This window comes from Poecilia formosa, unplaced genomic scaffold (genome assembly GCF_000485575.1).
Source record: "Poecilia formosa unplaced genomic scaffold, Poecilia_formosa-5.1.2 Scaffold3, whole genome shotgun sequence".
Taxonomy (NCBI): Eukaryota; Metazoa; Chordata; class Actinopteri; order Cyprinodontiformes; family Poeciliidae; genus Poecilia; species Poecilia formosa.
Window position 1 is genome coordinate 3,561,739 of NW_006799942.1, and position 22,052 is coordinate 3,583,790.

The following is a 22,052-nucleotide window of genomic DNA, read 5'->3' on the forward strand; positions in this document are numbered from 1 at the left end:
AACAGGCCTGACCTGAAAACCACATGCTGAACATCACAGGGGAGACGCATCACCTGCTGAAAGTGATATCTTGGCCTCAGGAGTGTACACAAGTACACGCAGACAGATGTGCGACATATATGCACCTGCACATATGCTTTCATTAGAGCTGTTCACTTTGATTTTGCATGCTTAATTTCCAATAACGTGGCTCTTTTGATTTTACCTTCTTGTTTATTGCACAAGACATCATTTTCCGTTTTCTTCCATTATACTTTCATCTAGCATGCAACTCATAAAGTGAAGTCTGATGGTGGTGCATTTCCTCCCCAACAGAGTTCTGTCTGTCTGTCTCTCTCTCTGTATTTACTTTTTGTTCAAAATAATTTGAAATCCACAAATGGTGTTGTGACACCAATGGCACCTGTGATTTATTTTATGAGAGCAAACCTTTTTAAAGTAAAACAATAAAGCTGCAAATTATTTCGTACCACTATTTAAAGATAAGAAGAGTAAATCAGTTAGCTTAAAGGACGCCAAGTAGCTACGCAGGGAGAAGGTGGAGGATTGCATCACGATGCACTTATAATCCTTCTATAATCATCTTGAAGCGCTCTAAATCACACCTGAACTGAATTATGAAATGTCTAACTATTCCCACCGCCATGTAAATACAATAAACATGCAACTTTCTAAAGAATGTCACTTTTCATTCCAATCTCCAAATTCTGGTTGTTCTCATGCCCTTTAACACCTCAGATTATGGAAGTGGCCATTAAGAATATGTTTCCTATACACACTAACAGCCTCTATAACCTCTCATGCCTGGGAAATACTTGGAGGAACCAAAGGGAAAGGAAAGCAAGGAAACCAAAAAATAAATAGCCCCTTTGTGTTGTGGCTGCATAAACAGTCCGGCACATTAAAGATTACTGGAGTGGCCAAACTGATAAGACACTTCCTATGCACAGAGTGGAAGTGAGTATGCCTGAGCAAAGAATGAGAAGGAATAAAAAAAGAGATGTACTGAGAAAGATATTAAGAGAAACAGCAATGGAACAAAAAAAAAGGAAGAAAAACCATAGGAAAACCTGGAACCGAACCATAATCAAAACAAGAGCAGCACAACCCATACATTTTTTTGATAACACATTTCCTTGCTTAGATATTAAACATTGGCTAGCTTACCCTGTTTAATACACCCATCCAAACCCCAGACCAAGCCAGCCAAGCCAGCATGATAATTTCAAAATCCAAACACTGATTGCTATCTTCTATAAATATTGGTACAATTCTGAGAACAGTTCACATTTGTCTTGACTCCCGGGAACGTGACAATAGCTCACAACAGCATTGCCTATTTCAAATAACATCCCACAAAAGAGTAAACTGAGGTGACGCAGATCTTCAATTTGTCCTTAACTGACAGAACAGGATATTGAATGCTCCAAAATTATACAATTAACAATAATAATAAAGTTCTTGGGGGGAAAAGGGGAAAAAAAAAGATTTATTAGGCTGTAGTACTGCCTGTAACATCATGTGTAAGCATCTGTGTCTCTTCTAAGCAGCCAAATATTCCACTGACTGAAAAAAGAAATTTAACATTAGCTGCCATTATGCTGCAAATCACAACTCTTGCTCATAGACTCCTAGCCTGGTCACGCCAAGAAAAAAGAAACCCTGAAAAACGTGTTGGAATGAGCACATGAAATCTTAGTCATACTGCAGTCTACTGGAAAAACCACCCATAATGTCTGGCATAGGATTACATCAGAACCTAATGCCAAAATGTCTTCTGGCTAGGAGGGATAGATGGTTGCAACTGTTGCAACAGCTAGATTGGGGGACCACATGATTTATGAGAGAATTATAAAAATTCAGCAGGCCGGCTATCACAACTACAGAGATGATATCAAGTATGCTATGCATTGGCAGAGCAGGCCAGTAAACTGATTTCCACAGACAACATTTGTGAAAGCAACCAAAATGAATGTAAGAAAAAAAGGAAAAAAACCCACTTCACTTCTAGTTCAAATAGTGTGATCAGTAGACCAGGACATTTTATGTGAATGCAGTGCAACAAGCAGGGCTTCTTTAAATACCTTGAGGATCAGTAATAACTCCCATTCTTGATTTCCTTTCCCTTTGCTTCTCAGAGGAGCAAAACCAAGCTATACAAACAGATGGTCTACTCTAAACAGTTCATGATGCAACTTTAAGACCTTTCCGGAAACAAACAGGCAGACTTGAGCTTTCATTTCTCACAGAAGTTCTCTTATTATACATGAGCTGCTGGAATTGTGATGAAAGGAAGGCAAGAAAATCTCCAGCAAGATAAAGGACAGATACTTAGAGTTCACCATATGCAGCTGGATACCATGGTTACCCCATGGGGTTAGAGAAAGGACATACAAGAACTGAGTAAATCTGAAGCAGTAGCTTCAGGAATTCAGTTAAGGTTTCACTCCCTTGTCTTTCTTAATGGCTTTTCTTTCTTCCTTTTATAAATCTTTTCCTCCTAAAATAGCTGCTGAATGAATAATTTAGACCTTAGACATAGAGCATTCTCTTAGACAACCTTTGAACTGGACCTTTGCAATTGTGTTTTACTTTATGAACAAGTGTGAGTTCCAGACAGCTTTAAATTCATGTATAAATCAGGCTTTTGTATTAGATATAAATGTCAAGAAGATGGTGCAAGAGAAAGGGCAAACTTAACAAAAAGATAAGAGCACAAGGGAGACATTTATGCTAGGGGATTTTACCTTTATAAGTAGGATGATACTGTACTGGTGAGAATAAACATAAACTTGTAGGTAAGGTAGCAAAGATGCCCAAGGGGTCAAAGAAAACGTCTTGCTTTTCTTACCTCTAAGAAGCATGTTCCAGCTGAGGTGTTCTCCTTGATTGAAGCATTGTAGAAACTCTTGGAAAACACAGGCGTGTTATCATTAACGTCCTGTAGCACAATATCTACCTTCACTGTGGAAGACAGTGGCGGCCGACCACCATCCATCGCAACAACAGTTACACTGGGGGCTGGCTCTGATTCAAAGTCAAGAGCTGTCGCTGTGGTGATTATGCCCGTAATTGGATCAATTGAAAACCAATCAGAGCGAGAGTTTTTACCCTTTAGCAGGCTGTACCGCACATCTCCATTGGGACCCTGGTCCTTGTCCCTGGCCGTTACCTGAAGAACAAACGATCCTGGGTAGACCACCTCAGGAATGGTTTGCCTGTAGGCCTGCTGGTCAAACAGTGGAGGGTTGTCATTGACATCCGTCACCTGGATGGTGAAAGATGACTCTGCTCTGAGGGGAGGTGTGCCTGAGTCTGTTGCCATCACCCTGAGATCATAGGAATCCCGCTCCTCTCTGTCCAAGATCTGGTCCACATATATCAGGTAAATTATGCTGTCTTTGGTTGTTAGAGCAAATTTCCCATCGCCCCCCTCCAGGGAGACATTGACATTAGCATACTCTCCATAGTCTGGATCAGTGACAGAAATCCGAGCAACATACTGGCCTGGCTGAGCTCCTTCTGAGATTCTCGGGGAGCCATCCTCACTGAGGAAGATGATGGTCATGGTAGGCTGGTTGTCATTGAAGTCACGGACATGAATTGTCACAAATGCATTGGTCACCTGGGAAGATGTAAAAGCACGATAAAATGTCATCAATAATAATCACCAATATGGATCTGCATTTTTACCCACAATAAAAATTGCCCATTGTGCCTAATGCTCAATGCATTGGATAGCTGTAAGGGAATTACCTCAGGCTGGCTAGCATTATCTTTGGCCTGGACCACCAGCTCATGGACTCTCTTCAGCTCAAAGTCCAGTGGTTTATTGAGAGTGATGACTCCTGACTTAAGGTCAATGACAAAGTAACGGTCAGGATCACTCTGGCGACGGTTGATTTCATAAAGGACCAAACCATTATCACCTTCATCTTCATCAGTTGCAAACACCTGCAAAGACAAAGAAGGTCAAACACTGAAGCAGCCCTGTCCACCTAGTTTAAGTCACCAGCCAAGACACTAAAAAGACTTGAACTGACCTGTAAAATGCTACTCCCTTGTGGAAGACTTTCAGAGATGATTGCATGGTATCTGCTCTGATTAAAGACTGGTGCATGGTCATTGATGTCTGTCACTGTCACTTCCAGAGTCATAGATCCTATCCTTCTTGGTGAGCCTCCATCAAAGCCCTCTATCACCAGGGTGTACGATGAGCGCTTCTCCCTGTCCAGCAGTCCATTGACCACCAAGTCTAGATAGAGAAGCTTGTTCGCACCCCTCTTGGTCTCAAGTCTAAATGTTTGGCCAACATTGCCCTCGCGAATAGTATAACCTTGGGTAGTCAGCTGATCCTTGTCAGCATCAGTGGCAGGATCCAGGGAAAATCTTGTCCCAACTGCTGTGTGTTCTGGGATTTTCAGAACAGATTTTCTTTTGGGGAACACAGGTGCATGGTCATTGATATCATTGACGGTGATAGACACCTGAATGGTTGTGCCAGTCATTGTCACCGCAATGAAGCTGTAGTGGTCCCTCTCCTCTCGGTCCAAGCTGCGCGCAGTGGTAATGATGCCAGTGGTCTCATCAATGTGAAGGTCGCTGCCGACGCCTGTGCCCTCATGGTCAGAGATGAAGTAAACAGTCGCTGTTTCACCAGGTGGCAGCCCTGCACTGATGTCACCAACAATGGTCCCCGCTGGCTGGCCTTCATCCAGCTGGAGTTCTAGTACTCCATAAACAAATGTTGATTGAAATAGGATAATTAAAATATAGAAAAGGAGCTTCTGTTGGCCAATGCTTGAAAGCAGACAGAGTCTGCCGACCTGAGCCCTACGTCTAGACCCTTTTTTACTTGTTTTTGGCATGGCTGGCTTCTGTTATACCTGGAAGGAAAGAGAAGAGAAATGTATATAAGCACAAGTTTTTTAAGAAATGTTTGCACTTTAATTTATTTTCATTTCATGTTCAAATGTCTTGGAAAATTTGCTGAGCTCTTTCAGCACAGAAAGAAATAAAACTTTTTTTCCATATTTCAAACCTCAGCATGGATTCTAAATCCTCGGTTGACAGTGCGCTAACACTTTTACAGTCCGGAACCAATATTAAAGATGTTTCCTGATGAATTTCAGCTTTTTTCCACATGAAGAGAACATATATAATGTTAGAAAAGAACTCTTCAGCAGGATCGCTGAGGCTTTGAAAAAAAGCATGAAAATGGAAATCTAACTCGGTCCAGGATCCACACAAGCTTCAACCACATTGAGAACAGAGCCATAAAGTATATTTATCTTGAGGATGGCCTTTTTTTTCTTGCTGGGTGAGAACATGGTGAAGTATCTACTACATCACACGACAATATCCAGAGGGATATTTAGGATGTTAATGAGGTTTTCCCAGACATTATATTCAACACGTTAGAAATGTTAGCCTGTAGCAGCTTCAGTAATTGGAGAAAAACAACCATTTAAAATACAAAAATAACCACTTAATCACTGCATTTAAGTTAACCAATCTATAAAAGATGAGTACACCCATAAAAATAACATCCTTCATGTCTAAATGGCAGCTCAATCTCATTAGTCAAAATCTTTTATCAGAAACTGCATGTAGAAGTGCGTTTTTGGTTTTTGAGGCGTGCCAGAGCCTTGGACTTGGCTTCCTGTTTGGCACATGGACAGATAGTTCACTACCATGCTTCAAAAACACCATCGAAAACTCACCTTACACTCAGCTTTGCCGCAGTAAATAATTAAAGTCACCATCTGGAGCTTCCAGCAAGTTAAAACAAACACCAATAATTATTTGCAAATGGCAGTGACCCGGCTTTGACGCACACACAGTGTTTTTGCACACCATCGTAAAATTAAGAAAAAAATACCCTCATAAGTGCTCTGAAAAGTCTACAGAAGTTTAAAGCAGCTTTCATTAGATGGATGCAGAGTCTTACCCCTTGATGAGGTCTACAAATATTTAGATTACCTTCTAAATTATGTTTACATATGCTACGCCTGTATTTATAGACTGAGATTTATCAAGCATGAAACTGCTTAAAACATCCTGCAATGGGGAGATCCATCAAGGTGTCCAATAATTCCTTCATAAAAGCTGCGTGACCACAAAAGGGTGAAGCTTTAAAAAAATATTCTACATTGATCTGAACATCAACACTCTCTGGGAAGTGAAGAAGTCACTGCTTATACCAGGAATATTTTACAAAAAAAAAGAAATTCTGCAGGAAAACAGCAGTAGCAGACTAAAATGGGAATTATAAGTGGTGGGTGTTGGCCCACGTTGGCCAGCCATATTCACCCCAGATAATCACTCCCAAAGCGTGTGCATAATCCGGACAGTTAACTGTAGGAATGTCTTGCAGCCTCAAAGCAAAAGCCAGGATGGTACCAGCTGGAGTATTTGCTCATACATTATTCTGAAATACCCACATGAATTGTTTTTTAGCACAATTACTGCAATTACCAACAGCATGCACAATATCAGAGTCTTCATTTCAAATCAAGAGTTGTAGATATGCTAAGATATAAACAGAGATGCACCGAGAAATCGGCTGGTCATTTAAACTGATTTTACAGTTTGACCAACTCTAACCAGCAGCCAGGTGCTGAGTCACTCAAAAATACAATATTTTATTCATTCATGAACACAACATATCTGGGTTCACCCAGGCTTTTCTGTGGTGGTAGTTGTTGTTACGTAAAGAAGGCTAGAGACAAAGTTAATTGGTTTTAGTATCAGAAAGGTGCTTAAAATAATGTCACAAGTAGAACAGAAATGTAAGAATTAATGTATTTAAAAGGCACCTGTGTATCTGAGTACATCAGGGCCTGTTGGCAGTCATGCTGCAAGGGAGCTCATTTGGCAGTTCATTTAGTACCTAACTTTTTCAGGTTAAAAAAATTTATTATGCATATGCTGTTTACTTGTCCAACATTTCAGAATGTTTTGCTGTATTTACTTTGTAAGTTTGGGATTAATCTGGAGCTGATTTCTAGAAGATTTTCAGGACAACACCAGCTAAAGTAAGGTGAACTTCCAAGCAAGTGACTAGTAAATCCCAATAAATTACCTTGAAAGTTCCACAGTACCTTACAACTTCCAGGTACTGTGGAAGTTGTAAGGTACTATTAAAGGAGTTCCAAGAAAGCACCCAACAAATCTTAGTAAAGTTCCTGGTAAGTTCCAAGAAAGGACCAGTAAGTTTTAGCACAGTACAGAATAAGTTCCAGATAAGTATTAAGTACTTCTAAGCTGTGGGAAAGTTTCCAAAAAAGTTTCAGAAAAGTACCTGGTAAGTTCTAGCAAAGTACCTCAGTTACAGTAAAGTAACTTGACAGAATGACCTGTGTTATGCAGTGCCACCACATGAACCATCACAATAGAAAAGTAAGAAGAATTATTTTTAAGTTATTTAATAATAGTTCCTTAAAGAGAAGTCATGATCAGTTAAAATTAAATGATTGGATGGAGCACCCCTCCAAATTTTTGCATTTTTAGCTCCAACAGTTTCAGTCATTGGAGACAAAATTGGCATATAGTGGAATATTTTTCGGTGATTTTTCAAAACTAATAATGGCTCACTGTCTCCCTGTAAAAAAAAAAAAAAAAATCTTCTTATTGATTTTACATGGATCCTAAAAGACTGCTTTGAATACAAAAAGAGCAAAAAAGAATACAAGACATCATTTTATATCTAATGAATCCTACTGCTATCTTGCTAGTCTTCCTCCCCAACCTCCTACGGTAGTTTATGTGGGCTTTGGGAGGAAAGATTAATAAAGGCTATAGCTCCACTGGGACAGACAGAGGGACACTGATACTGATCCCTTCCAATCCAGTCAATGACCCTTACATCTGGTCCAGACGGCTGCTCTGGACAGTTGCTGCACTCCTACACAAGGAAGCAGCGCAGAGCTTAGACTGTTCACAACTCGTGCAATTGCTTCACATGCTTGCTTGCTCGCTGTGTGCAAAAGCAATGATGGTAACATTTGCAGGCGTACAGCTGAGCATGTCTTAAAGAGTGGGAGGAAAAAGAGAAGCTGAAAGAAGATCTGTGAGAGACACAATTAGGGGTGTGTTGATGAAGTCTTTCAAGTCCGCCGCTGACTGGGGAAACTCAGAGTCAGAGCTCAGGCCTTATGAGACCTAGCTCTGATGAAATTAACCCACAGCACTGAACAATCATGCATCAACTGAGTGGGAGGAAAAGGTAAAGAAAAGAACAAAGAAAACAAGTGGAAAAACTGGATACAGGACAAAACAGAAAAAGGAGTGATTACAGTTTGTTTTGGCCTGACAGCCTTATTGTCTTTAGGGACCACAAAGCTGTGCAAGGCAATCCTTTTGTAAGAAAGAAAAAAAGAATCTAAAAAGGTATTTTCCAAAATGTGTTTGTGCACACACTTTTTTTACATCGTCAATTTCTCCCTTGCTGCTTCACACGAGTGTCAGTAAAAGGTTATATTTGCGAACATATCACATGACTGCAATTTGTCACTGTCAATGAGCAGTCGGACAATGACATCATTCCCCCCTTTGACACGTACTGTAATACACTTGTGTTTACTCTGGAAAACATGATCTGATGAGAAACAGAGTGAACAAAGGCTCGAACCTCACACCGGTTTAAGCAGTGGAGTAGAAGCTTAGCACTTGATTTACTCCCTCTAGTGGTACTCTTTAATCTTTCTGCAACCTACAAAAGTTTACATCCATAAATTAAGCTAAGGTGTGAAGAATTGCATGATGCCTAAGTTTAAACTTGAATTTGTGGTGCGTTGGGATTTTGTATGGCCATGACATCTGGATGCAAATTATTGCGCGACCCCCCCCCCGCCCCCCCCCCCCTCAATAGGGCCAACCGCTGAGGGCTCCATGCAGTCTCAGCCACATTATATCTGGCACTGCTCCTCCATAATCTGCCTTCGCCACCGCGTGCAACCCTCAAAGCCTTAAATACATCCTCCACTCTAAAGTGCTGTTACTAAATATTAGCAAACCATACTGTTTTCACTACGCGACCATCTAAAAACACTGCCGTTTTTCCTGTCGTATCTCAGTAGTCAGGAACAGCTTCATCTCCCTTTTACCCCGAAATGTTCACTCCACCTCCTTTTTTTCCGCCAGTCCCCTCTAATTGATTTAACAGATTTTGCTGGGCACGCCGCAGCTACCCCGCAGCCAAGTTAAACTGGACGCAAAGTTACAAAGATGGCCTCTTCAGTTCCGATCTTTCTTTGCCCGGTTGCTTTGGTTTTAATAGTACAGCATGTAGTTGTATTCAGCTAATTCCACAGTTGCTGAGAGGTCTGGCTCTCCCTCTAAATATTCCAGTTCTTTAGATGTTTTTTTTGTGATAACTACGACAAGCACTAACCAAACAGAAGGATGGTGAAGTGAAAAACACAACAAAATGATGGGAAAAGCATGCTCTCAAGGCCTAAAAAGCAGAAATTTGATTCAGAACTTCAAACATTCATACTTATTAAACGTTTTAAGATTTTGCTAAATTGCATCTACAAACTCATTTGTATTTCAGAAAAGTTTTATTTGACACAACACAAATTATAGTACAACCGTTTAGTAGAATTTTAAACAAATAAAAGTCTGATACATATTACACAAACTTGTATTTAGCCCACCCTGGCCAATACTTTTAGTAATAACTACTCATTGTCATCATATCTGCACATCTTAGCACCTTTGCCAACTTCTAGTGTAATATTTTTACCTCATTCACATAGTCAAAATGTCTTCAGGTTATAGTACAGTGTTTTTTTTTTCTTTTTCACACAGAGTTTTAAATGTAAATCTAAAGAATCCATTTTTTTTTTCTCTTCTGACCAGACAATTCTTCTTACAAATATCTTCATGATGCACAGGGCTTCAGAGGATAAAAGCATTTTATACAGCCGACATGTGAAGCCACATGTAATTAGTTCACCTCTGAACCCAATAGGTTGCATTTGACTGTAGTTGATGGGTGACACACTAGAGGTGACAAAAGCTTTTAAAAAAACTTTAACTGTTAAGCAATTTGAAAACCAAGTATACTTTTCTTTCAGCTTTGTAATTGTCCCGATAAAATACATAGATGTGTGTGTGGCTTTAATGTGAGAAATGTAAAAGAAGTCCAATGAGTATGTATGTTCCTAAGTGCTGTAGATGTTAAAACATAAAAATGTCCCAATACAGCCAAAGTACAATGTAAAGAGATCTGAGGTTCTGGTTTTAGTGTCACTTAAAAGTGTAACAAAAATCTGTTTCTTGACAAGTGTGTGAATGAATGACTGAGGATTTGTGATGCTGTGATGAAACCTGGTGCAGGGTGCTTAAAAGAAAGCTTTGCAATAAAATGGATGGAGGAATGATTCTGCGAGGGGGGGGTGGAACATGGTGGAGTGCTTTGCATCTCAGTTTTCATGCGGTTTGGGTTGTGTGTGTACTTAAGGGGTCGACAACAGTGACCCCATCACCTCCTCAGTTGCCTTTTCCTGGATATCTGGATATAGACATCCCATTTCCAACCTCAGCTGTCGCTCTGCACATGCGTATGAGTGGGTGCGTGTGAGTGTATGTGAGCATATTTCGCTCTACGCACATATACACACACATTTCCTCTAATTGCATTTTATACTAAAGCTGCGTATCAGTTTCAATTTGTTTGCACAATTGACTTAATTAAAACAGAATCAGCCTTAATTTCTGTAGCTGCACACCACCGTCTGGGCAACTAGACACTGGCTGAAATATACATGCATGTGGAGTACAAAACAGAATCAATATTAATGCAGGAGTGAGTTCAGAGACATGTCATACAACTCGTATACTGTAGGCAGGGGAAGTACCTCAGCTGGGAACACAAAGTATCTGGGTCAAGGAGGCTGGAGGAGTCTAAGAAGGTCTGTTTAAATTAATTATTGCTTTCTGGGTAGTTCCACCTCGTAGCTCAAGTGGTTCGTGTACTTCAGAGTGATCATTAATTTATTCACCCATTTACTCTGAGGGACACTTGAAAGTTGACAGACTGTCCAAAGCAAATGTATTCCCTGTAAATCCTGTAAAATACTTGCAATAGTACATGGTACAATGTTGTGACAAAGTATTTGATTTCTCAAATATTTGTTCTGTTTTTTTTAGTTTTATTGACACATGTAAATGTTTCAGTTAACAAAATAACATTTTATTATCAGTCTAAGATAATCTCAGTTTCTAAATGAAGATTTGATGAGGGGAAACAGCCATCCACAGCCACCTGACTGTATGTGAAAATATAATTGCCTCCCAGGTAAAGTAAATAAATAAGTGTAATTGTCCACATTTTTGGTTTTATTTCATTAGCCACAGCTAGATCTGATTACTACCTGACCTTCAGAGTAAAAACATTGTTAAAATAGAGTCTGTCTGTCAACATCAGGTAGGTTAAAAGACCTCCAGAAGCAACAACTTATACCCCAACTAAACAAAATTAAAAACAAATGAACAAAATCACTGACAAATAGAAGTCTACCAAAGGCAGCTGCCATTTCAAAGACTTTGGTGACTGATGATGTATGAATCTCTTTAGCAAAAAAGATGTCACCACAACCTGTGATGATGACTCTCACAGAGGTTTCCAAGGAGGAATCCAAACACACAGTCACAAACCCATGAGACAAAATGTCCCAGATTTTACCAGCCAGCCAGGCCAGAAGGGGAAAAAAAGTAAAAACATGAGAAATTGATAAATATAAAACTGCTGCACCGTCTACAAATGTAAAGGCTACACCGCAATACACTTCAGGAAAACACAGGCAGAACTGTCTTGCTGCACCTTGCATTTCTGCTTATTTCAAAAGGTGTCCAATATATAAAAGTATTTGGATAGAACAATACGTTCTCAATTTTGAACATGGAAATCTTTCTTTACAAAATACAAAATGTCTGTTCCAGATGATGGGCTTGCATGCTCTTTCACTGCATGAGCAAATAAAGACTCAGGGGTAAAAACAGCTAAAAGACAGAAGGTACGGTAGCGAAAACACAGCTGGTTGGACAAGCAAAAACAGTTTATGGACAGTGGTGAGTTTCTTTTTATATGCATCCCTCCACCAGAATACCTGAATCAAATGGCTGAATGACTCCTAATTGATATTGCAAAGGTGTACTGAGGCCTGCTGATGAGCCATTTGTTTGATTTCAGGTGTGTTTATATAAATTCAAAGTTGAATAATCTGAAACAGCCAGTCTGTTTAAAATATTTAGCTTCTTTTTTCTCAGTTTACACAGTGGTAGAAGACTAATGGAGAATCTAGAATACTGTAAAAGGAATTGCAAAAGTGCTTAATTGAATTGCATGATTCCCTTTTATATTCTGCTCTGAATAGAATAACACTGAGAGTCTATTAAGCAATTATTTGTCAGTTAATTGACTGGACTATCATGTAGCAAACATATCGTTTGCTGCTAACTAAATATGCATCTTTGCCTTTTTAGCACAAACAACACCTTTAAAAAAACATGCAATATCAACAGGTGGCCTTCCTTTGACTTTCCAAACAGCCGACTTCCTCACTTCCTTTCTCGCAAAAAACAGAAATATGTAGGAGTGACCAATAGTGCTGCTTAACAAGACCAGGACAGCCAAGCGTGGAGCGCCACGGAAAAACCACTCCACATCTTTCTGTCATCTCGTTGAAACCACTTTAAACCACAGGAACAGTAAGACAGAAAAGTGTTGGTGAGCTGTATTTTTTTCTTATTCGGTATACAGGTAATCCATCCATGTTTCATCTTCTAGTCTAGTGAGATGGAGGCATTGTGATACCCATACAACTAAATGATCTAATTTATTTAAAAGTAATAATAACAATGAAAGAAAGATTTATAATATAACTCATACCTCGGAGTGCATTTATAGAGAAAGTTTATGACAGAGGAAGTGTGTTCTTTGAAGCATTACTTTTTACAAATTCCAAACAAGCATGTTTGGAATTATAATTCCAAACATGATGATCTGACTCTAAACAGGGATTCATTTTAACCTCTCGCTTTTTTTACCACAGTGGCAGCCACAGATTCAAAAAGTTGTTAAACTTGGTCCTCCCGGGGGCACACAAGACGCTGCCTCTCGCGCGCCGACATAAATAACGCACTTGTGAACCATCCGTGAAGCCGCAGAGAAAGTGAAAACACAGCTGGGGGTTCTTCACCTTCCTCTTAACCTTTAAGACCAAGTCAAAGTACTGCAGTGCTCCAGAGTGAGGGCTGCTTTGAGTATATGTGATACTTGTGCAAGTACGTTTTTATCCACAAAACCATCCAGTGTGCGACAACAATAACTTAGAAAATGCAGAAAGTAACCTGCTGAAAATAAAGGATGCCGTCAAGGTGAACCGGCAGCTGCTTTTGACCATCACTCGCCACCCCTCCCCATCCAAGCTCGCTTAACATCCCACAAGGGCAAAGCTGTTGAGTGGAACCATGTCAATGTCGATGTCAAATATTACTGAACCAATGTTGAAGCTGAGATATATGTCCTTACAGGGTGTCAAGCAAATAGTTTTGAATTGTATCCTATGGAGGAAAGCATCAACTCTGTACAGTATCAGGGGGAAGGAAAAACCTTGACTGGAAGCAATTAAGCAATGTGGAAGACATTAAAATGTACAATCAACTACCTCATGAGTCAACTTGTTTCAACTGAAAATTAAGCTGTGTGGTTATATTAGTAGTATGGCATTTGTTGTAATTACTGTTTATTTAAGAGTCTGTATCACTAAAGCCCACAAATACTTATATACATCACCCAAACCTTCACCTAGTCATTGTTCTTGGCTTTAAAATGTCTGTTTTCTTCACAGATCAGGGATTTTGTCAGAGATGAATTCTTCCACACACGGGCTGTAGCCATAAACTTTCTTCCTCCACATACAATGAGAAAATTACGACACGTAAACACGGTAGGTACACCATATGAATCATTAATTATCAAGCTAAAAGAGGAAAAGGTCAAAGACAAAACACACACAGATGATAGCCACAACAATATCAGGAAGAGGGAAACAGTGGATCCAATGTCGTAGCTCCACCACACATGGCAGAACAAACCTTTCCTAATCTGCTTCTGCATTCCATCTCATGAAATAATCAGCGACACAGGCAAGCAGCGAGCCAGCCATATTCGGATCAGATCATGTTATTGTTTCTGAAAATGCATAAATAATAATCAAAGAGATAAGATAATTTGTTGAGGAGTTTGCCAGCTGGCTAATTGTTGGAGGTGAAAGGAGGTGAGTATCGTCATAAGAAAAATCCTAAAAGCTTAATTTCTGCTTCTTCTTCTGCATCGCGGGTGACAGTTCTGGGAAATCTATCAAGAACTGCAATTACTTAACTCTGGGTCAAAAAACTGAGACAGTTACTTGGCTTACTAGATATTAAATTCTCCATCAACTCCTTAGTTAGTGGCGCGCCGGCAGCTGTTCTCCAAGAAAATGCCTTTGTATCATATTACTTTATTTCACTTCTTGTGGTAAGTCTGGGGTTTGAGCCTGTCTGCTTTTGTTTAACACATCAGTTAATAATGACAAAATAAAAAACATGATGAAAAGACACACAAATGGGGTTGACACTTTAAAACAATGAATCATTTTTTGCTTGATGCAAAATATTATCAATAAATGAAAACTTTTGCAACTTTCCTTGTTTTGTTTTTTGCATGCCGCACACAACCAGTATCCAATCTGCTTTACCTGAACAACACAGCTCTCAGCACTGTGCAAGTGTTTGAAGTCATCAGAAGCTCAGATCATCTCACTAACTTCATTAAAAACACATGAGGTGCTTCACAGGGAAGCTCTCTCCTCTTCCCTCTGAGCTGAATCACTTTTTTTTAGTTTATCAAGCAACCAGATGGAAAGCAGCGACTGCGTTTCATTCATCTTTGTTCAAACGGAGCCACTCATATGTTTTCATGAGAGTCATGATATTAACATATAGCTTCATTCATGAAAGTGTGAAATTAAATGGCCACACGACTGCATTGATCTTGGACTCAGTCACGAAGATTTAATAAAAAGATCAAAGCAGGAATTTCTTATGGTAACTAAAGTGAACAGACACAGAGTTGAGATTCCTGATAGGATAATCATTAAACAGAAGATTAATTCACAGCCATAGAACCTTTACCTTATTGAAAGATAAGTTAACTTACACCACTCTCATGAAGTTGTATTAACATCCAAAGACATTAAAAAAGAAAGGTTGACTCCTTTTCGATTTTTAAACGATTGTTCTATATAAGTGGAGTAAAGGTTTCATGACCCACTGCCAGTGTTTTAAAGAATCAATTTTGACAAATTCAGTCCAAGTTTTTTATGCTGTCTTAATCTAAAGAAACACAAATGGCAAAAAGAACATCGACATAATATTTTAGTAAACATCGGGTTTGCATAAATGTATGCAGTTCAGGCTTTATCAGTTAAACAATTTTAGATTTTTAAGTAGAGATGATCACGTGCAATTGGGATGCTTTGAGGACAGTGAACTAGTCCATCAGTTTGGCTCCAATAGGAAGACATTAAGCAAATGCCATCTTCAGCATTGTTAGCCTGATACAGTATTGTCAAGCCCCTGGTATATGTGAAGGGCACAACTTTGACTTTTAAACTTATGTTGAGGCACCCAGAAATAGGTGAGACAAGTACATGTAAAAAAAAACAAACAAAAAAAAAAACTTTTTTTTGTTTTAAAGATTGGCAGCAGAGGAAAAGTTTATAGTTTAAGTGAATATCCTGATATAACTCTAACTGCATGGTTTGGCTTTGTAGCGGGCATCTTTAACCTATTTTTAGAAACACTTGCAATATTTTGCAATAGTTAAGTGTTTATGATAAATTGACCGAATTTGTTTTTTCGTCTGGCCTGTTTTTCTAGTCTAGACCACTCAAAGTACTTTTCCACTACATCCACTTTTACCCAGCCGCACTCACAAACACTCACACATATGCCAATACACAGATCAGTAGGCAAGTCAGGGTAAAGTGACCAGGGATGCATTGATATGTCACAAGAGGAAGCTGGAATCAAACACAACATTCCGATTCCAAGACAACTACTCAACCCACTGGGCCACATGTTTATATACGGTCATGCATAGCTTGCTAAAAACAAACTGTTCTGTGGTTTTCTCATATTTCCAATAAGTCATCTGCCTCTTCAAAGCACATTTTCCTCAAAGCTTGATTTTGTCTATTACAACATTATCAAAATATAAAAAATATTTTTTTCCACTTCTGTTAAAAATATACAAATTCACAACAGCCTCTCTTTCTCTGCATTAACAGAATAACACTAAGCATGCAGCTGACATCCAAAACCTTAACTGTGACAAAAGTGAAGTTTAATATAGGCTAAAATCTTGCTTTTTTTTAATTTTTCTTTTTAGAATGAACAGCTCATGAAAACTACAGATTCCACCTGACCAGATGCCTTTGATTGGTCCATTGTGTGCCATATTTCAACTCAGCACATCGTTCAGCTTAAAGGATCCCTTCAGCCAGGACAAAGACGCTGAGTAATGAACAGCAGGTAGATCAGAAATGGGCCTCAGAACAAACAGAAATTGGACTGTACTGTCTCAGGGCTCCAGCTTCACTCTGCATCCAACAGCAGAGTCCAGTAATTTCCTTTGCCTGGCTGGCTAAGGCATACTGTAATATCTTCTCCAGAGTCATGGAGAAATAAGTCTCAACACCATATGAAAGAGGCCGTAGACAACGTAGAACATTTTAGTAACTCAAATATTACTCTCAGGTGTTGCAAACGTAATCACAAGTGTTAAATCAATTATTTACTTTCATTTGATATTTTTTTTACAAAAACAACAAATCCCCAGAGACAAAAGTTATAAAGTGAAATCTAAAAAAAAAAAAAAAAAAATTCCTTATCAGCTGGAATCTCCTTTCAAAACTCTTCTAGTAAAGCTATTAATAACTGTCTGGCTTTAGTGTGACCAGATGATTCAAACACAAAGTGATTTCCCAGAAAACTAAACATCTCGGGGCTCGTTTCTTCTCACACAATGCTCTAAATCCGCTAAGCACTGGTTCAGGGTCCACATTGTGCATGATAAATTAGAATGGCATCAAAATCCCCCACAGTATATAGAGTTTATGCCTTGTGTTATGTCTAAAGTGGTGGGTGAGAGGTAAATAAAAAAAAAAAAAAAAACACAGTCCTCGGGCTTCAGCATCAACCAGTCGGTGAAAGATGAAAGATAAATATTTCCATTGGCTACTTGGGGAGCAAAGGAGGAGGAGAGACAATCTCTCTTTTTTTGCTGTTTATCCTCATGTTTGCTTTCTGCTGGCTGCCATCTGCTAGATGTTTACCAGTGTAGAGCTGACCCTTTTGTAATATACAGCAAAATCTACTGGATAAGATGTTAATATTTATTTTTGCTTTATTTTAACTGAGATGTAGTTGCATTTGAAGGAATTCAATGATATGTGTTCAGAAGGGTTCACAGTTAAGAATATAATGGTGAGGTAATGTTAGGGTTGTGGTTACTGTGCAGGCGTATGTGTGATTGAGAAAGAAGGAGGGAAGTCTCTGAGTCACTTTCCGATATTTGTATACAGATGGTTATGCCCCAAGAGTAAACCTAAAGCCACAAAAGAACTACTCTGAAGTGCAACTAAACTAACGGTCCAAAACTGTGGGATTCTGTTATGAAAATGCTTTCTGTTTTCCCTGTTGTCTTCCTTTGTTTCTCTTGTTGGCAACAATGTCATGGAGAGATACGGCAGATTTTACCAGAGATGCACAGAGAAATCAGCTGGTGAGAGAAACTCTAAAGTCAGATCTTTTGCCAGTCAGTGAATGCAACATAATTGCTTCCAGGTAGCACAAATGATAACACTTTTCACTACGGAAGTTGTTACTCAGAGGAAAAGACTCAGAGTTACCAATTCCAGTATTAGTAACTACTTTAAATTTATATCCAGAGGAACCTCAAAGGTGTACAAAAGAAAACAGTTTGTTATGACAAATTGAGATATGTCTGTTGTTACTCCAGGCTGTAACAGAGCGAGAGAGAGCAAGACTTTCAGTACGTAAAAGTCCATAGCGGTTTACTTTTTCTTAAGTGCGTTGACCAACGTAGTCCTGCTAATATGTTTTTTTTTTTTTGTTTTTGTTTTTTCCATTATCATCTAGCCCAATTGCTTTCAAGATTAGGATAATTTCTCACTTTCTCACACAGACTGCTTCAGCTCCGTTGTCGCAGGGACAGATACAGGAAATCTTTCCTGCCACAGGCTATCACCTTATATAACAAACGTTAAGTTACCTTTGTACATATCTGCTCATTAATCGATATTGTACAGATTGTTTACAAAGCACTATTGTACAGACTGTACAGATTATTAATTTTCACTGTTCATACTGTACAGAATCTTACATCTTACATTTTATATTTTATGCATTTATCTTATTTTTTTTTTTATTTTTCATATTGTAATTGATCTGTGTGTATGTGTATGCTGCAACTGCACAGTAATTTCCCGTTTGGGATGAATAAAGTACTTCTATCTATCTATAAAACACTAAATTGTAACAGTTAGACAAAGTTGAGGACTGCTTAAGATGTCAAGTCTGTTTGACCATTCACAGCAAGTAGGTAATATAATATATTTTCATTATTGTTCCAATATCATATTACATCTCCTAAAATCAGAAATGTCTAAAATCTGCAAAGTTTTGCAAAAACAGGGGTACAAATAAAGGTCACTAAACTCTAATTGATGCATGTCTGAAGTTTACACGAGCTTTAATACGTGTCCTTTTCGTATGCATTTCATTTTACACATAACTTCCTGTGAGTTGTGTATTGTAATAAGTTGTTTTGTCTTTGTCATGATATAGAATGATAAATACACTCCAGGCAAATACATATTTGTACGTTTTATGTGGGCTATGTGGTGGCCTAAACTGTATACAACACTAGTGGAATTTCAGTGTCAAAGTGGGTGGCAAATGTGCAATCTGCAATGTGTATTCTGATTCCAAGTAAACTCCCAAGGCAGCTTGAGAATGGCAGGAAAACATCAGCCAAACGTGACAAAAAGCACAAACAATAAAACTGAAAACTACAGAAATCTCCGTTATCAATCTGGATTCCCTTTCACCTTCATCAAACAAACTTTGCCTGTATACCTCAGCAAGATTCAGACAAAAAAATCATATTCATGTTGTTCATTGAATGCAATGCAAAGAACAAACCAAGGCTGATGCCAAGTTGCAGCTATAATGGATGTGATGCAGCTCAGAGCTGTAATATTAAGTCATTCAGCAGATGTTTCTGTCACAGAAGTGTGTGAGTTTCCAGCTTGGCCCTGCTGAAAATCAAGCCTGTGACCCCATCTGACTCTTTACTCACTCGTTCAACAATGCAGAACCACAGAAAGTGCAAGACAAACAGCAGACTGTTTATTCTGTTGATAAACTCTAAACGGACTTGACTCAAAACCGGAGGAACTGACCTCTCTGCCTTGACAAGCTGATACAGACACCATTAAAGACATTTATTTTCAAAGTCCTTCTGAGATATGTTTAATGTAGATGAGCAAAACCACCTTTTAAAAAAGGGGCCCAGGCGGACAGCTGAGTTACCAGACTTCAAAACCAACCCATCAAAATCACTCCACAATGCAATCTTGGCTGAAAATATTACTGATAATTAAACTCCAAAATGAGTCCACGGTGAAATGGCTGAGAAAACATACTTGGCTGTTCGAATCGTGTTCATACAAAGAAAAGTCTGCTCCTCTAAGCTGCTGATAAGAGGAACCATAAGTTGTTTGTACAGAGGCCCTATACAGTCACTGCTGTACCAACTAGATATCCATATGGTTTATGTTAGAAACCGTCCTTCTTGCACACCCCATCGCTCCACAAAAAAAAAAAAAGAACTAAACTCTGTGGTTTTTATGCAGACCAGAGGCTGACATCGAGGCCAGCGGACTGCTGAGCTGGAGCGTGCAGGAGCTGTTGAAAAAGTATAGAGTAACAATGCGAAAAAAGTCTGTATCCTTCAGTGCAGCAGAAGAGCAGAAGCTGTGGAATTAAGTGAAGCTGACATCAGATATGCCTAACTATTGTGGTCAGGCACTTAAATGTAACCCTGGGTTCTCCATTTTTAGGTTTTGGGCATACAGACATCACTGGGCTGCTATAAATACATTTTTATGACAAAGGAAAAATGTTAAGTTGAGTCCGAATCAGTTTTTCAGAAAGCCTAACAAAGTCAAAGCTCTCTCAACTTCTTACTTTTACAGTCTATAAAGATGTAGCTCATCTGTGAGTCTTTCATTTTTAGTTCTTTCCATTTTTCTTTCCTTTCATATCTCCTGGAGATTTGTGTATCTCCAGGAGATATGCACCGATCAGCCTTTTCTGTGGCCAACATTCGTACATTAGCAGTTTTCCTTTCAATCTGACCTGCTGATCACACGGCTTCAAAAACACAAACATATGATTAGTGACAAAAAGTGCACCATATGTGTTTTGAGACTTAAAACTGTGGAATTTCTTAGTTTTAATGCATTCAATGTTTAAGGACAAAAAAAAGTGCAGATTTTTTTTTTATTGAACCAGTGGTTCACTGATCTGAAACATTCAAGTGAGAAATGGTTGATCCTGATTTATGGCTGAATGATCAATGCATCCAGTATTTGATCAAAGTTTTGACACACTTTGAGTAACTTTGTAATGTGTGGTCACTGAAGGCTGCCAATGTCGGAGAAAAAGCAATCCACATAGTGGTAGCAAATATTTCCATATGCCCCAATAACCTTCTTTGGCATGGTAGGACTGTTTTATTTTCCATCGAGGTCTCAATAAAACAGGAATCATGTTCTTCATTTTGTTTGCTGCCTGAGGTCAATATTAAATGTTTCACTATGATCCACTGATCTTGAGTTGCTTTTATAGCCCGTCTACCACATTGTGGCTTTGCACAGCAGCCTGAACAGCTGCCAGCTCTGCATGCAAGGTGAAGATGCAGGATGCACCCCTATAAGGAAATATCTGACGCCTCCACCCACCCATCAAGAGTTTATTTCAATTCTAGGTCCCAACAGAAACAAAAGATAACAGCAAATACAGTGTGAAGATGAAAAAAAAAAAAAAACAGGAGTCACTTACATTCATGGGACTCAATCCGGCTGTGGATGTGCGCTCTGGTTATAACCTGATTAGTATGCAAACGGGTTTCCAATCTCTCCCCCCTAGACGAGAGCCAATCTGCCCGGACAAAATCTTGAATGGAGAGAGCTTTTTGGGGTTGTTTTGATAACATCCACACAAAGACGGCAAGTGTGCCAATTCCACAGACTGTCTAATCCGGTCAAACAGAACAGCAGGTTAGGCTACTCCACCGGTGAAGCTTCTTTCTCTATCAGGTGAGCGCGTTTGGATCAGTTGGGAAGCTGATCTGCCTCTTCTTGCTCTGCAGCAAAAGAAAAAAAAACGAAGAAAAAAAGGAGAGAGACAGAGATCCTCCTGCGCAGCTCAAGCCGGCATCTTACCGCCTGTCTTAAATGTTTTTATTTCACCCTTCTCTCCTTCTCTCAGCATCCAGTCCCTCACAGCCGCTTCATGGAGCTGTGCACCTCTCTAGCTGAAAGCCGACTCCTCCGCCACAAGGCCCAGCCCCCTATACTCCTCTTCGTCCCCTCCTCCGCCACATCCTCCCCTCGTTTACCGACCGCTAATTTATTCGGGTAGCCACACACACAAAAGGGGGGGAACAGAGGAGAGGGAGGCTGTTGAATACAGTGGAGAGATGAGAGAGCAGACTTTGGTGCCCCCCAGCTCCATTCAGTGGAAGTAGTCTTTGTAGAGACAAAGGAGCGTGCCTGCATTTCTAAAAGAGCTGCAGCTCCCTGTGCATTACTGGAATTAGTCGTCAACCTTTTTTGTGTTACAGAATAATAAACTAGGCATATGGATGGTGGTTGCTTTAACTACTTTTTGGCATCGATCCACCAGCT

General features: G+C 39.3%; 1 protein-coding gene across 1 annotated transcript in view; it reads right to left on the minus strand.

Moving 5' to 3' along the window:
* Positions 1-21,781, minus strand: part of dchs1b (dachsous cadherin-related 1b) — an 86,993-nt gene extending 65,212 nt beyond the window's left edge. The window contains exons 1-4 of the mRNA XM_007555395.2: positions 21,205-21,781; positions 4,044-4,886; positions 3,757-3,954; positions 2,852-3,625 (exon numbers count right to left, since the gene is read on the minus strand). Coding sequence (XP_007555457.1) covers positions 2,852-3,625; positions 3,757-3,954; positions 4,044-4,868 — 1,797 coding nt within the window. The 5' untranslated portion in view covers positions 4,869-4,886; positions 21,205-21,781. The remainder of the gene's footprint in view (positions 1-2,851; positions 3,626-3,756; positions 3,955-4,043; positions 4,887-21,204) is intronic.
* Between the last annotated feature and the right edge of the window lie 271 nt (positions 21,782-22,052).